Source organism: Perognathus longimembris, chromosome 17 (assembly GCF_023159225.1).
Source record: "Perognathus longimembris pacificus isolate PPM17 chromosome 17, ASM2315922v1, whole genome shotgun sequence".
NCBI lineage: Eukaryota > Metazoa > Chordata > Mammalia > Rodentia > Heteromyidae > Perognathus > Perognathus longimembris.
The window spans coordinates 17,354,831-17,371,931 of NC_063177.1; the positions used below are offsets into that span (position 1 = coordinate 17,354,831).

At 44.9% G+C, this 17,101-nt stretch overlaps 1 protein-coding gene across 1 annotated transcript in view; it reads right to left on the reverse strand.

Moving 5' to 3' along the window:
- Window positions 1–1,102: 1,102 nt before the first annotated feature.
- Vps53 (VPS53 subunit of GARP complex) overlaps window positions 1,103–17,101 on the reverse strand; it is a 124,545-nt gene continuing 108,546 nt past the window's right edge. Inside the window, exons 19-22 of the mRNA XM_048367241.1 lie at window positions 16,496–16,565; window positions 3,974–4,111; window positions 2,352–2,456; window positions 1,103–1,947 (exon numbers count right to left, since the gene is read on the reverse strand). Coding sequence (XP_048223198.1) covers window positions 1,777–1,947; window positions 2,352–2,456; window positions 3,974–4,111; window positions 16,496–16,565 — 484 coding nt within the window. The 3' untranslated portion in view covers window positions 1,103–1,776. The remainder of the gene's footprint in view (window positions 1,948–2,351; window positions 2,457–3,973; window positions 4,112–16,495; window positions 16,566–17,101) is intronic.

Below are 17,101 nucleotides of genomic sequence, written 5' to 3' on the forward strand. Positions count from 1 at the left end.
ACATACCTGGGAAGATCTATTTGTATTGAAGTGTGTGTGTGTGTGTGTGTGTGTGTGTGTGTGTGAACATACACACACTATTGTGTGTATATAAATGCATGAGTATGTTGCCATGGGAACAAATGGTTCTGGAACACAGCCAGGCAAGTCCTTAGTCTTCCCACAGTCCTCACCTCCCAGTGGGCTTCTACAGCCATTTCCAGCTGCTCTAATTCAGAACCCTGGATCCATAATGGCCCACTTTGGTTTATGTCAGGATCACCCAAGCAGCTAGGGCAAGCCCACTGAGAACTGGGTATGATCCCAGACTCAGGTTCAGATTACAGACAGCTAGCCTGTTTCTGGGCCTGTGGGTCCTGTAGTGTCTCCCCAGGAGAGGGTGAGCCCTTCCCAGGAAGGAAGTACTCTTCCTCCTTTGGCCTGGAACCATCAATCCTCAGGACTCAGCCTTCCAAGTGCTGGGATTACAGGCACGTGCCACCACACCCAGCTGAGACCCAGCTCAGGCCTGTTGGGTGTATTTTCTGCAGAGAGCTTCACTCTTCTACTAAGTGCTGTTCTGCCTGACCAACAATTACAATGCCCGGACAAAAGCTGGTATCAAAGTGGTCATTCTGAGATGGTAGCCAGTTAACTGAGCCTGAGTTTCAAGTGACTTGCCTGGTCTGAAGCCTATTCCCAGCATGCAAGGTGACATGAGGAGCCTGAAGCTGCCCTCTGGGGCCATTCTCTGAAGAATCTGAGGTGGGGAGCCAGGGAAGGCCAGGTTCTGAGCCTGGTAAGTATGTAAGGTGAATACTGTGGCCCTAGGAACCCATGGACTGGAGTCTTTCTTGTTAGTAGCACCATTAGGTTAGGTGCTCTGTTTTAGAACTACAGTCACCCCAGTTGTAAGTGACTCCAGAAAGCACTGTGGATTTGAAAATGAATGAGCAGGAGGAAGATCAAATGGTACAGGCCTATTTATTTGCTTCATCTGCAGCAAAAAGCTTTTCCGAGAGGTTTCTGGTTTCCCCGTGTACAGGGCAATTCCATCCTTGGAAATCAAGAACAGAGTGAAACAAGGTGAGCAGACAGCTTGAGAACACAATGATATGTCAAGCAGAAGCCTCTAAACCAGCTCTGGGTCCCCTGCATACCAGGTCAGGAGCCCCATGGCCGACAGGACATTGCTGCCAAGGCCTGGTGCACATGGTCATCTGGGGGAGACATAGGGAGGGGCAGCTCTCATCTGGGGAGAACATGAGGGGAGATACTTGGCCATGTCATGAAAGTTTCCAGAAGTGTGAGCCAGGAAACAGTGCCTTTCATGGAAAGTGCACGTGCTTACATTGCCTTCATGGATAAAGGCTGATGTCCTATCCTGCAACTTGCTGCTTTAGTCAGGCCATACAGCCCATCCCAGTGACACAGGGGCAGGCAGGAACCAGGCTTCCTCAGCCAAGCTGCCAGCACAGGTGTGCGCGAGGAACAGAAGCCATGTGCTGAAGGGTGGACATACTGTGGTGGGGAGGCAACTTGAACCAATGACAACTCAACTGTCAAGGGCAGCCTGCAGACAGCAAGTAAACCTCTAGGACCTTCTCCCACTACTGCTCCACTTTGGGAATATCATCTATACCCTTCTTATAACCCCACCTTTACTGGTTTCTGCTAGGAGAAAGAGAGGGTGTGGGAGAAAGGCACGAACAACCTCAATGTCCCAGGAGCTCTGAGAGTCATGGGGGCTTCCAGGAACTGCATGCTGAGGGTCACTGGTACCACCCTTGCCAGCTCTTATAGTCTCTTTTTAATTAGTTTCTCAAGTTTGCGGATTCGAGAGGACTCCTGCTCAGGTGTGGGTGCCATGAGGGACAGCGAGCTGGAGCCCTCGGGGCCCGAGGGTGGGGTAGGGAGCCTCTGCCGCAGGAGTTCCAGCATGCTGCTCTGCTCACTCCTCTTCAGCCCCTGGGGGGAAGCAAGGAGAGAGGGTGGTCAGGAGAAAGTGCGCCTCTGGGCCTGCAGTTAGCTAGCTTTCAACCAGCACAACCCCTCCAGGCCGCGTGGACTACAGCTTCCACCTGGGGAATTATTGGCCCTGGGTGGTGGTCTGGAAAAAAACAACAGGTAGAGAGGTAGAAAAGAAAGGACAGGTACAGACGAAGGCTAACGTCCTGCTTACTGCTTGTTTTTCTCCCCAACCCCGTCCTGAGCAGAGGCTTGCCACCAGGCAAGGAGGTAGGTGCTCAGGATCCAGTAGCTCACAAGGCTGGATGTGTCTTCTGGAAAGGCTTCTTGGAATCTAGGTGGGGGTGGGCAGCAACCTCTATGTTGAGACAGCATTAGAAGGAAGAATGCAATCCAGAGCTCACCTTCATGTCCAGTATCTTTTGGAAGGTTTCTGTGTTGCAGTCTGTAAGGAGTTTGATGTAATTGTCAACGAATACCACCAACGGTTCATGAGGGGCCATTACCACCTATCAAGGGAAGGGGACAAGAGAGGGACAAATTCTGAGCAGAGGATCTGAACCAGCAGCAATCATAAATCCAGAAATGTCTCCATGGCCTATTTCAGCTTCAGACTTGATGAAAGCAATTCTAATTGCTCTAATTTCTAAGGGCTGCTGAATTATAAACATCATCTGGATTGCTGTTTATTTATTCATCTACTTAATTATGATCAGGTCTCACTGGATAGCTTGGAATTTGAGATCCTCCTGCCTCCATCTCCCAAAGGCTGGGATCACAGGCATAATCCCATCCAACTGTCCTGGATTGTTTTTGGACACACAGATTTCTGGGTCCCTCTGAGAATTCTAATTCATTCAGTAAGCCTGGACAGGGCATTTGGAACACACAGTCTACTGCAAGGATACTTTAAGGGGCACCTGCTCTTTTTGTCTACTCCTGGAAGATAGGAGGTAAAAGCAACCAATGTCAGTGGCTATTTTCAAAACCAGAACTTCCAAAGCTGCCTCGCTCTTTTGGAGATCTAAACTCTAGAGCTTCACTTCACCTCATTCATTTAAACTATCAACTAGTACACATTGATGGCATCGCTGTCCTCAGACTCACTCCTACTTGGTTTTGGACAGTGGTATCTGGTGTTCTCTACCCAAGAACTGACTTGTTTTGGGTTCCTGAGAATGTACCAAAGAGTTGTAAGAAGTCATTTTCCCCAGAGTCCTCTGCAGGACTGTAGGGTCTCCCGGTGGGTGCTGCTTCCATCCTTCGGGCCACAGCTCAGGTCTGTGCAGAACCCTTGCCTGGCTGTGGTCCTGCAGTGTCTGTGACCAATGCTGCTTGTTACTCCTGTCATCCTTTGAGTTATTGTGTTTGTGAAATGGACAGCAGCAGCCACGGTGTCAGAGCCTGAAGGTGGGACTCAGTTAGACCTTAACAGGGAAGTACCGTGTGCTTGCCAGTCTCCCCTCCTGACCCACCCAGCACAGGTGGCAAGCAGAGGCAGATGCTCCAGGCTGCAGACACTTTTGACATTAGTACTTGAAGCACAGTCTTTTGTTAAATGAGGCTTTAAAAACCCATTTGTCAATTAGATTCAGTTACTACAATATCTGTTAGAAGTTCATTTAAAGGTGCAAAGCACAGACAGCTAAAAAGGCTTACACAGAAGGGAGTAAGTGGCAGCTGGGCCTGAAATCCCTGCTGAGAAGGGAAGGGATCTCTGACTTCTACACTGATTCACTGCGACACCACCACCTAATTCCCAGCCTTGGCTAAAGCTTATTACAAGAGAATCCCATGACAACAAAGGATTCATTGTCAGAAAGAATTACCTTATCCCCAAGTCCACTGATTTTGAATAACATCTGATAAGGCCAAACTTCCGTCTGACCAAAGAATGTGGAAAATTCTTTGGGACTGCTGGGATAGGCCTAACCGAGAGCTTTGAAAACCTAAACTCCCTGAAGTAAGGGAGCAAGCACATGAGCAGCCCCTTGGACCAGAATCCGAAGGAACACAAACCCATTACCTTGAGGATCATCTCAGCCCGGGTCATGCCTTTTACCACAATTTTGGTATAACTGGCAGGTGCCTTCCTCACAACCTGCGAACCTATGGACGGGAGGTCGAGCAGGACCATCTTCAGGGAGTGGGTGTCCAGCAGCAGCTGGGGGGCAAAGCAGAAGGTTATAGCCACTTCATGGGGCACACCATCTGGCGGATCCATGCAAATTAATCAAACTTTCCTGATTGTCCACCACCTGTGTACTCTCACTGCAGAAAACTTGAAAAATAAACAGAACTACAAAAGAAAAAATTTATAATTCTCAATGCCCAAGAAAAAATAACATCAAGAAAGCACAGATCAATGTGTTATAATTGCTGCTGGTCACTATATGTGTATAAAAAACTAAATCAGAATCATACAGTGTGTGTATAGTTTTATTCCCTTGTTTGTCCATTTACTGTGTGAAGTTTTTGCATTTGCTTTCCTCCCCTTGGCAGTCTTAAGATAATTGTGATTTTTTAAAAATGGCTATACAATAGCCTGTGGTGAGTGTATAAATTTCAGGTATTAAATCATTCTCCTACTTGCACCCAGATTTTTGTCATTATTATCAAATGTTGAGCTGCAGCTTTCTATACATATTCTAGGTGTTATGGAACAGCCTGACCCTAAGGACATTTTGAAGTTCCTGATCTCTCTCTCTCTCTGTCTCTCTCTCTTTTCTCTATGTATATATATCTATATATCAATATCTAAACCTCTTTCCAACTGCAATATTACCTATTTACATGCTTGCCTGCCAGCAATGCAGTCTGGGCTCTCATCAGCCCTGAAAACCATTACAAAGATCTTACCTACTTATTAGGTAAAAACTGATTAACTCACTATTGCTGTACTTTTTATTTTTCTGGATACTCATGAACAGGTGAGAGATCTAATCAAATTTAAGTGTATCTTGGCAACAGTACTAAGATATGGCTCCGAAAAGCTATTTGTTTCTGTCTTCCTAGATGCCAGTCATGTAGGATAGTAATGTTCCTTGGATCACCAATTGCTAGAGATGATTTATCACATCTAGTCTTCATGAGGTCCTGCCCCAATGAAGGAATTTATTGTTCCCACTTGATAAGATGACAGCTTCAACATTCCAGAGCTTTTACAACTTGCTCTATTTATCTCAGAAGATGGCCAGGTTAAGTTGGGAGCCAAATGATCTTGGGTGGTTGTGGCTTAGAAGCTTAGGAAGTTTCCTCCTCCTGCTGCCATGCTGTCCTGTTGTTCCTCATGACTTGGGGGTACAGAAGTGGCTGGCTAAAGAGTGGCTTAGGGGAGGGTGTTGCTCAGTGCACCTGAGGCCCTAGGCTCCATCCTCTAGCTTACAATATATAAACAATGACCAAGAAAATAAAGGATATACTGAAGGTAGAGGATACTTTAGGAGAATGGAATCACAATGCCCTTCAGAACAAGGTGTGTTATACTTGCCACTGCCTGCTCCTCATGGAAAGCCTTTCATAAGTGGGGCAAGTGGGAGGATGGGAGTCTTGGGCATGCTCTACTTTTCCCTGTGCTTTGCTTTGGACAGTGGAATGACTAACGGTGAACTAATGAGAGTGTCTAGTGACAAAATGGTTGCAGTGATTATAATTTTTCCGATGGTTTAAAGATTTAGGGAAGATACTAATGTTTTATTCAGAATAACTCAGAAAGAATACTCTAAAATAAAAAGGTAAAGGGCTGGGAATGTGGCTTAGCAGTAGAGTGCTTGCCTAGCATGCATGAAGCCCTGGGTTCGATTAATCAGCACCACATAAACAGAAAAGGCTGGAAGTGGAGCTGTGGCTCAAGAGGTAGAGTGCTAGCCTGAGCAAAAAGAAGCCAGGGATAGTGCTCAGGCCCAGTCCAAGCTCCAGGACTGGCAAAAAAAAAAAAAAAGGTAAAGAAGGGCTACCCTAAAGACAGAGTGATTTCAGGCAGGAGTATGACTTTGAATCAAAGCTCTAACCTCTGCAAGTCACTGAAATGCAGGCCAGCAAAGTGTCAGTGCACTTCAAATCTTTCTAGATTTCCAGACATGAAAATTGTTACAATAGGAAGTGGAGCTGTGGCTTAAGTGGTAGAATGCCAGCCTTGAGCGAAAAAGCCAAGTAAGAGTGTGAGATTCTGGGTTCAAGCCCTAGAACATGCATGTGCGTGTACACACATACACACAAATTATATCTATCTATCTATCTATCTATCTATCTATCTATCTATCTATCTATCTATCTATCTCTATATCTATCTATCTATCTATCTATCTATCTATCTATCTATCTATCTATCTCTCCACCATCTCTCTGTGCTGGGGATCACATCTGTAATTCTAGCTACTCAGTAGGCTGAGATCTGAGGACTATGGCTCAAAGCCAGTCTAGGCAGGAAAGTCCATGCAATTCTCATCTTTAATTAACCACCAAAAGTTAAGTGGAGCTATGGCTCAAGTAGTAGAGTATAACTCTTGAGCAATAGAGCCAAGCAAGAGTACAAGGGTCTGAGTCTAAGCTCTGGTGTTGGCACAACAAAACAGCAGCAAGAATATAGAATTATTTTGGATCACAGTTTCAGAGTGCTTGGCCCATGTGTATATGCAGAACAAATGGTACACTTGAAGCCCAGTGACTTCTTCACCTCCTGCCACAGGAAGCAGAGAGGGCACCAAAAGGGCCAGGGTAGGACAAGGCCCCAGTGACCTGCTCCCTTCCAACTACATCCATCTCCCCAAACAGCGCCACCCGCTGGGTCCTAATGTTAACACTGTTAAGCCTGTGGGGGACATTTCACATTCAAACCCTAACACCCACGTAAAAATGTTCCCTGCATCCACTGTTTGCAAAAGCAAAAGATTGGAAACAACCTAAGAGCCCATAAAAAACAGAACGAATAAACACATGTTGGCATATTTATGCAATGGGAAAGGATACTGGAGCCAACATGAGTGAACACAAATGACACATATCAACATGAATAAATCTCAAAAGGAATTCGATGGGTGAAAATGCAAGAGAGGAAATGATATGTACAGTACGATTTATATAGAGCTTAGAAATAAGCAAAACATAACCACGTATCATTTGGGAATACATACACATACAAAATACCAAACACATATGGGAATGTAAAAATCAAAATCAGAACAGTGTTTACCTCTGGGCGCAGGGAGAAGAATGGCAGAGTGGGATCTACAGGGGCTTCAGCAATTACTGTAACTGTTTACTTTATGTAAAAGAGATCTGAAGCAAACGTGGGAACATGTCACAGATTTTACTGAGCTGAGCGCTGGTGCTGGTGTTCTTTACATTATTTTCTGTATTTTTATTAACTGGAAATACTTCTCCTTTTTCTTTTTGAAAGTATGCCTTTTGAGACTTGGCAAAGATTCAATTTTGTCTTCCATGTAGCAAATTTTAAGACCCTTGTCAAAATCAAAGCCATGTTTTAGCATTCATTTGTTGGGAGGAAAAAAATTCAATGATTATATTTTAAAACATATGGGAATACATATGTCTTAAAGTACTTCCTACATTTTCTGCATTTTCTACTTCTCAGAGATATATTATATGCATAAATAATTGTACAGTTTTAAGTGACAGGAGGAATTCTGAATGAACCATACATAATTCTCCAGTGTGTTCTGTGTCTTTGGGAGAAAGGACACTTTGATTCCCTGGCCAGTCACAATAAAAATCTGCCCACCAGACAGCTGAAGAGATGAAAACCCCTCTCTCAGAATTTTAGAAAAGCAATGCAGTTAGAAAAGATGGGAACCAAAATGAGCAACAGGAAACACACTTTGTTGTGGTTATTGTTTTTCCTGTGTCAATCTTGGGGCTTTGAACTCAGGGCCTGGGCAATGTCCCTGAGCTCTTTTGCTCAAGGCTAAAGCTCTACCACTTGAGATACAGCTCCACTTCCAGCTTTTGTTCTAGTTAATTGGAGATAGAATCTTATAAACTTTCCTTCCAGAGCTGGCTCTGAACCGTGATCCTCTGATCTCAGCCTCCTAGTAACTAGGATTACAGGCACGAGCCACTGGGCACCTGGCCTTATCTGACTCTATTGAGGGGGATGGGCTAACATGGGAAGTAAATAAGGATGAGTATGGTTGACATTTACTGGCAATTATGAAAACAGAACAATAAAACTTGTTGAAATTGTTTTAAGAAGGCAGAGTAGGATGGAGGGAGAGAGTGACTGGAATACAATTTGTCCATGTGTAAGAATGTCACAACGAAACTCTCCTTGTACAACGAATGCATGCTAATTTTTTTCACTTAGGAATTGCAGTTTATTTATTTTGACTTCTTCAACACAAGATTTATTCCCTAACATGGCTAGCTGGTAACAAGCAGTACAGATAATAGTTACAATTGAAGTAAATAAAGCAAATATTCCAAGAAATGGCAATACACAATTCCAAATACGCGCTGATTTAAAAAAGAAAGTGCGAAGCTGGGCACCTGTGGCTTACAGCTGCAATTGTAGCTGCTCAGGAAGCTAAGATTTGATGACTGCATTTTGAAGCCAGTTGGGACAGAAAAGTGCAAGACTCTTATGTCATTAGCCATAAATTTAAAAAAACTAGAAATGGAGTTGTGGTTCAAGTAGTAGAGCTCCAGCCTTGAGCTCAAGAGCTAAGGAATAGTGCTCAGGCTTTGAATTCAAGCCCTTGTACTTGCGCGCGCACATGTTTGCACATGTGCACACACACACGCACACACACAGAAAGGAAAGGAAAGAAGGAAGGAAGGAAGGAAGGAAAGGAAGGAGGGACGAAGAAAAGAAGGAAGGAACGAGTATAGCAGACATAGTAGTTATCTGTGGAAGTCAAGATAAAAGGTCCCATGTACCAACCATGAAAATCTGCTGGCTTTCACCTTTGAAAACAGCTGTTCATTTCTTTAAGGCAGGGGACACAGGAAAGAGATGGCAACGACCAGATCTATTTGCACTCAGGAGATGAATTTTGGGATGGTGTTGGCTGGCTTACATTGCTGTTGAGGTAAAGGTTAAGCAGTACCTTTGAAAGGATTACAGGCATGTGCTATCATGCCCAGAGACCCCCACGTCTTAAAGAACCTCCTGCAATTTGGGGGAGGTCACCATGCTACCAGCAGAGATGAAATATCTTGAACAGACAAGATGAAAGCACATTCCTAGAAGGCAAAAACAAAAACAAAACAAAAAACCCATACACACACTGGGAGTTCTTTGTACAAGGAGATAGTGAGATGCCAAGAAAGGATGGACCAAAGTCAGGACAAGCCCAGTTTTGTTTCGTTTCCTTCCTTCCTTCCTTCCTCCCTTCCTTCCTTCCTTCCTTCCTCCCTTCCTTCCTTCCTTCCCTCCTTCCCTCCTTCCCTCTCTCCCTCCTTCCCTCCTTCCCTCCCTCCCTCCCTCCCTCCCTCCCTCCCTCCCTCCCTTCTTTTTGCTGGTAGGGCTCAAACTCAGAGCCTGAGCTCTCTGTCCCTGTGCCTCTCTGTGCTCAAGGCTAGTGTGCTACCACTTGAGCTACAGCGCTACTTCTGTTTTTTTTTTCTGTTTATGTGGAACTGAGGAATCAAACTCGGGGCTTCATGCATGTTAGGCAAGCATTCTACCTACCACTAAGCCACATTCCCAGCCTCAAGGCCAGTTTCTTTTTTTTTTTTTTTTTTTTTGCCAGTCCTGGGCCTTGGACTCAGGGCCTGAGCACTGTCCCTGGCTTCTTCCCGCTCAAGGCTAGCACTCTGCCACAGCGCCGCTTCTGGCCGTTTTCTGTATATGTGGTGCTGGGGAATCGAACCTAGGGCCTCGTGTATCCGAGGCAGGCACTCTTGCCGCTAGGCTATATCCCCAGCCCCAAGGCCAGTTTCTTATCTTTCCTCTTTTTGTTTTAATTTAGGATGCTTGGAGATTACACTGGTCTCCTGCATTCTAGCCCAGAGCTCTACTATTGAGTTTCACTTCCAGGCCTCTTCCTTCCTTAAAAAAAAAAAAAAAAAATGAGGTGTGATGGTGTATGCCTGTAATCCCAGCTACTCAGGAAGTGAAGGCAGGATCAGAGTTTGTGGCAACCTGGGGAATCCCCAGTACTGGGGGGAAAATTGGTTTTGACTTGTACACACTAAAGTCCCACACAAAGCCCCAGCATACAGTTCTATAACCTTTTCTGTATGCTTAAACTCCACTGCCTGACTGAAGGAAGGCACAGGACATCACTGGCCTCCTTGTGCTCTTTTCTGGGTTACACTCTCTTCTTCCAAAGGTCACCACTCCATTGCCCTCAATCTCTGTACATTGATTTACTGCTCAGAAACATGCTCTGAACATTCCTGTACAGGTTTTTTTGGTGCTTATAATTCCTTATTTTTGTAGTACTGGGTTTTGAACTCATGGCCTTGCACATACTCTATTGCTTGAGCAATGCCTCCAGTGCTTTTTGCTTTAGTTATTGTTTTTTTTTTTTGGGGGGGGAGAGGTACTGGGGGTTTCAACTCAGAGCCTCATGCATGCTAGGTTGGAGAAATACCACCAGGCATGCCTGAGCTAGGCCTCTAGCTCTGTTTTTATTTATTTATTTATTTATTTATTTTTATTTTTTTGCCAGTCCTGGGGCTTGGACTCAGGGCCTGAGCACTGTCCCTGGCTTCTTTTTTGCTCAAGGCTAGCACTCTGCCACTTGAGTCACAGCGCCACTTCTGGCCATTTTCTATATATGTGGTGCTGGGGAATCGAACCCAGGGCTTCAAGTATACGAGGCAAGCGCACTGGCCACTAGGCCATATCCCCAGCCCCTATTTTTTATTTTTTGTGCTGTTCCTGGAGCTTGAACTCAGATCTTGGATGCTGTCTCCTAGCTTTTTTGCTCAAGGCTAGTGCTCTATCACTTGAGCCACAGCTCTACTTCTAGTTTTTTGGTGGTTAATTGGAGATGGGTCTTGGGGCTTTTCTGCCTAGGCTGGCTTTGAATCGTGATCTTCAGATGCCAGCTTTCTGAGTAGTTAGGATTATAGGCGTGAGTCACAGGTGCCCAACTGGAGCTTTTGTTAGATAGTTCTATTCACAATCACATTTTCTAAAAAATCACTTTTTTTCTCTTTATAATCTGTATAATTTTCTTAAAATTTTTGCTCTTGTTGCCTTCAGTAGGACTTCAAGAGCAATGCAGGATAGAAATGATGATAGCAGATACTCTGGCCTTATTTGTAATCTGGGGATAACAGTATGGCTAGCCACTAAACATGATGTTTTGGTAATTTTTCTATTAATTGGTTCATTTATTTCACATGCTTGTTCAGTGCTGGTGGGTTCCTTCAGTTACTTGGCTGTGAACTCTGGGGTGTGGCTGGGGCTGCCTCCTGCATGGGATGGCACAAAGCGAGGACTCTTAACTGACTGATAGGAGAGGCTGCAGCTCGTAGTGGGAAGGATGGCTTCACAGAAGTCAAGATGGGCTAGAGCTTAATAAAGAGGAGGAACCAGAGAGCATGGGTAGGTAAAACCTTCAAAAGGCTATTTAGGGGAAAAAAAATAAAACTGTGCCAAAGGCAGAGGCTCTGCTTCCTCAGCAGGAACACACATGCCTAAGAGAGGAGGGAGGAAGCTCAGCTCTTCTGCAATCAGAAAAATCTGGAAGCATGGGGTAGGAGAACAGCTCAGTGCAACATTGCTTGCAAGCATGTGTAAGGCTTTGGGTTTGATCCACAGCACTGGAAAAAAAAATCTGGGAAGGAACTAGTTTAATTTGAGGAAACATGGAATTGTGTATCAATTCCCCAAGTAAAATCTTCCTTTGGATTACACATAAGTTGGTATATGTAGGAGAGGAACACTTTTTAAAGCCTTGTTATGAGAAATTTTAAACATATGTGAACTAAACAGAATGGTCTCAGGAGCCCTTAAGCACCCAGGATTCAGCTCAACAACAGAAACCCTCTTGTCACTCTCATGTCATCTGCCTCAAATCCAGAGGGACTCAAATGGAGGTGGTTTTGCTTCCCACCCCCACTCCCAGAAACATCTGGTGATGCCCAGGGACATCCCTGATGGTTATACCTGGCATCGCTGGCATCCCAGAATCCCTGCAATCTAGTGGGGAGAAGTAACACGCATAGCCTAATGTGCTCCAGAGCAATGGAGTTTCTGGCCTAAAGCGCTGGTAGTACAAGCACTAAAACCTGGCTGTATTCACTCCCTGTACTCACTCAAATTATTTTTTTACTTAAAATATACATACACCGAAAGGCACCATTCTCTCCCTTTCCCCTCTTTTCAGTACTTGGGATTTGAACCATAGGGATTCATCATATGGATGAACTACGAAGACATTACACTAAGGGAAATAAGATGGGCACAAAAGGACGGATACTGTCTGATTCCACAATTATGATGTACCTAGAGCAGTCACATTCAGAGAGACAGAAAGTAAAGTGTGACTGTTAGGAGCTACAGGGAGGAGGTGCATTGAAGGTGCAGAGGTTTGGTTTGGAAAGATAAAAATGTCTGGAGTTGCCAGGCACCAGTGGCTCATGCCTGTAATCCTAGATAAGCTACTCAGGAGGCTGAGATCTAAGTATCATGGTTCAAAGCCATCCCTAGGCAGGAAAGTCTGTGAGACTCTTACCTCCAACTAATCACAGAAAAAGCCACATGTGGAGGTGTGGTTCAAGTGGTAGAGTGCTAGCCTTGAGCAAAAAGAAGCCAGGGGGCTGGGGATATGGCCTAGTGGCAGGAGTGCCTGCCTCGGATACACGAGGCCCTAGGTTCGATTCCCCAGCACCACATATACAGAAAACGGCCAGAAGCGGTGCTGTGGCTCAAGCGGCAGAGTGCTAGCCTTGAGCGGGAAGAAGCCAGGGACAGTGCTCAGGCCCTGAGTCCAAGGCCCAGGACTGGCAAAAAAAAAAAAAAAAGAAGCCAGGGACAGCTCCCAGGCCAGAGTTCAAACCCTAGGACCAGAGAGTCTGGTCTGAAGCTGATATTCAAAAGTATTTTAGACTCTACAATATGACAGATCTCAAAGGAGCTTTTAAGAGCTCCTGGTTCAGGGAGCTCTTACATAGGATAAACCTGAGCCCAAAGCAGGGAGGCAGCTAACAAGGGCCACTGACAGCACAGAGGAATAGATCCCAGGTCTCCTTTTCTTACACACACCACACTGCACTGCTTTCTGTGTTATAAGTTTGAATGGGTGGATTCCATTTATGCTGTATGCTCAGTTACAGGGATTCATAAGACTAATTAATGACCCTGTAAACTCTACAAGGTTCTCTGAAAAAAAAAAATCACAAATTAGCCAGAAGCATTATGAATACTGGAGTGGTTCAATCCATGAGCCCTCGTAATTGCTTAAGAGGCCTTTGGGGCCCCAAAGACAAATAACTCACTTTATGTAGTCATCAGAACAAGAAGAGAGAGCAGAAAAGGGCCTCCATTGCCATCTTTAGGGTCAGCATTGAAGCATAACTTCATTTTAGGATGCAGCACCTTGTGGTACAGCAGGCACAGCTCAAAGAAAGCTAAATAGTAGCCCTGAATTTTCTTTCTTTTTTTCTTGCCAGTCCTGGAGCTTGAACTCGGGGCCTGAGCACTGTCCCTGGCTTCTTTTTGCTCAAGGCTAGCACTCTGCCACTTGAGCCACAGCACCACTTCTGGCTTTTTCGGTATATGTGGTGCTGAGGAATCGAACCCAGGGCTTCATGAATGCTAGGCAAGCCCTCTACCACTATGCCACATTCCCAGCCCCCATAGCCCTGAATTTCACAGCTTCTTTTCAAGCTCAGATTATAGCTATTCCCTAACAGCAGGGAGAATATCCTCAGCTCATGAACCTGTGATCACTTCCTGCCTGAGTGAACAGGCCTCCAGCGATGTGTTGGTTTGGGTTTCAGATCACAGATGCTCTGGGAAAGCCTCTGCTCAGTGAGCCTGAACTTCATGTGGGATCCCTCAAGAACCACCCTGGGAAGCCCCAGGATGAGCCTGTGGAGTCCACCTTCCCTTTATCCACTTGTATTTGCCTGGGGCCTGTGAAATAAAACTCCAATTCTAGCAGATAGTTTTCTCACCCTCTAAAAGCACAAGTAAGTATTAAACTGATATTGTTCTGCAGATACTGGCTTTCAGTCTGAGCTGATTATTCTAACATTCTTCAAAGAAGAGGAAAATAGACATGAAATGGGATTTTTGTGATACAAGGAAAACATCATGGTTATTAGACAATGAATGAGTTTGCAAGGCTGGGACAAAACTACAAACTCATAAAAACACCAGGGGTTCCCAGTGAGTCAGCCCTGTGTTCCAGGGGCATCATCATCTGCAGACAGAAACGTAAGTGCGTCTAAAGTTTCTCCCAGATACAGATTTTAATCACTACCCATCCTCTCAGATCACATACATCAGTGAGAGAGAGGAACAGAATGAATCCCAGCAAATATGTGCTAGGAAAGGAGACAGCGTGCTGGGGCATTAGTGTGCTGCTTCTGATGGACAGAATGAGTTCTGTGCTTATGACATGCGAGGCTCTGGATTTCAGAACACAGACTGCTGCAGTCAGGCCCAGGGAGATCTGTGTCTGGATCTGTGCAACCTCCCAGGGAGTTTTCCCAAACAACATTTTTGACCCAGCTAAAGCTGGTCAGCCAGACAGCCAGCAGCAAGCAGACAGACAGTGGCAAGCACTGACTAGATGCTTCTATTCAGGCTGCATTTGCAAGACGTATTAGGGAAAATGGGCAAGGAAAACAGAAACAAGGTCACGTCCCTGGGCTTAGGAAGCTTAAAATGAGGGCTGGCCACATGGCACTGTGTTTCATCATCATCATCATCATCATCATCATCATCATCATCATCATCATCATAATCATCATTATTATTATTTTGAGACAGAATCTGGGTAGGTAACCCAAGTTGGCCTTGAACTTGCAATTCTTATGCCTCCCAAGTGCTGAGATTTTAAGTAAGCAGAACCATCACCATACCTGGCCCACTGTCTTGCTCATCTTTCCTGTTTTTTTTTGTTGTTGGTTGTTTTTGTTGGTGGCGGGGGGGGGGGCAGTCCTGGGGGCTTGGGACTCAGGGCCTGAGCACTGTCCCTGGCTTCTTTTTGCTCAAGGCTAGCATTCTACCTCTTGAGCCACAGCTCCACTTCCAGCTTTTTCTGTTTATGTGGTGCTGATTAATCGAACCCAGGGCTTCATGCATGCTAGGCAAGCACTCTACCCACTAAGCCACATTCTCAGCCATCTTCCCTGTATTACAGATGAGAAAATGGGAGTGCAGCTAGGTTAAGGAACTTGTGCAAATACAGAATTCAGCCTTTAACCTTTGTGATTCCAAAGCCCACCATCTGACTGTTCACACTGCTTGTGCCTTTTTACAAACCAGGGAGACTGTTGCTAACAAGAAGAGTGAAAACTGCACAGCTGCATTTACCAGAGCTTGCTTGCTATTCCCACACGTGATGTACCTGGTTCTGGTTCTCTACATGAGAGACCTCAGTGTGCTACATACAGCATGTGCTAACTCCACATCTTACTGATGCAGGCCTGGGACCAGCCCAATGCACGGTGACACAGCTGAACCTAGTACATCATTTCATTTGGTGGAAGGACAGGATTTATGGAAATGTCTTGAACTATATAATTATCTTACATATTTTCTAAGTGTTCACAGAGAGGCTTAGAAAGGATGCATTTTAATCAGTATGAGCATCATTTTTATTAGCACATGAATAGTTTGTATTTAAGTGGTGTTTTGAAAGAATTAGGGGGTACTGTCTTTTTAATGTAGGTAAAAGTGCTCTCTGAACTTAAAATGTTCAAATTTCAGCTAGTATAAAAAGGTAGGGGCACATAACTCATCAGGGCCAATGTGATAAACTAAGTTTTGGGTTTTTTGTGTGTTTTTTTTTTTGAGACAGTGTCTTCCTATGTAGCCCCATAATGGCCTCAAACTCCCTATCCTTCTGCTTCTACCTCCCAAGTGTTGGCATTACAAGTGTGTAACACCATACTTGGGAGCTGATTAAAGGAGCTCCTTGGGCTCAGGCTCTCAGTAGCAAATAGTTAAGCCTCCCTTTACTTGGACACTTAAGGGGTGTCTGCTTTGGCCTCTGTGGATTCAAAACCATCAGAGCCTTTGCTGCTTTCTCTCCTTAAAACATTTTCTCTAGGCCTCACCAGAATCCTCCTGACCACCTCATGATTACTCCCCAAGTAGTAACCTCAAGATACTCTTTCATGTACCTTGCTTTACACCCTTCAACATACTTCTTGGAGGTTGAAATTATCTGTTAACTTACAGAGTATCAGTCTTTTCCTAATAAAATGGACACATCGCAACAGAAAGGCCTTTTCCATCCGGTTCACTGGGCAGACCCTGTACCTAGAACCACACTTGGTCCCTAACAGATGCTCCACAAATACTTTTTAAAAGATAGGTGAAGGAATTAAGAAAGTAGTCATAGTGCAGGGGTTAGACTGATGACAAAAGTGGTAAGGCAAAGTATGAAGTTCATCTCACCTGCTCTGCTCCCACCATGCTAATTGGCTTGCATTTGAAGAGGTGGGTGATGAATTTGGGAATGAAGGAGCTGTGGATACAAACACAGGTGAGAATTAGGCTTACTCTCTCCAGTAAAAAACTGCAGTGTTTTTTTTCTGTTGTTGTTGTTGGTCGTGGGGCTTGAACTCTGGGCCTGGGCACTGTCCCTGAGCTTTTTTGCTCAAGGCAAAACTACCTTGCGCCTCAGCGCCACTTCTGGTTTTCTGGTGGTTAATAGGAGATAAGAATCTCATGAACTTTCCTGCCTGGGCTGGCTTACCAGGGTCCTCAGATCTCAGTCTCCCAAGTAGCTAGAATTACAGGCATGAGCTACCTGCACCCATCATACAGAAAGGCATGTTTTCAAGGATCTATTCCTTCCTGTGCAAACTGAGTGGAGAGAGATGCTATTGCTGCTCACCAGCATACAGTGCTATCCTTTTCCTTCCAAACAAAGCTGCGGTTTTAAGTAAATATGGGCTTGGGGGCTGGGAAAAATTGCTCTTATACTATAGGTGAGGTTTTTTTGCTTTTGTTTTTGGTCATGGAGCTTGAACTCAGAGCCTGGTCACTGTGCTGTCCCTG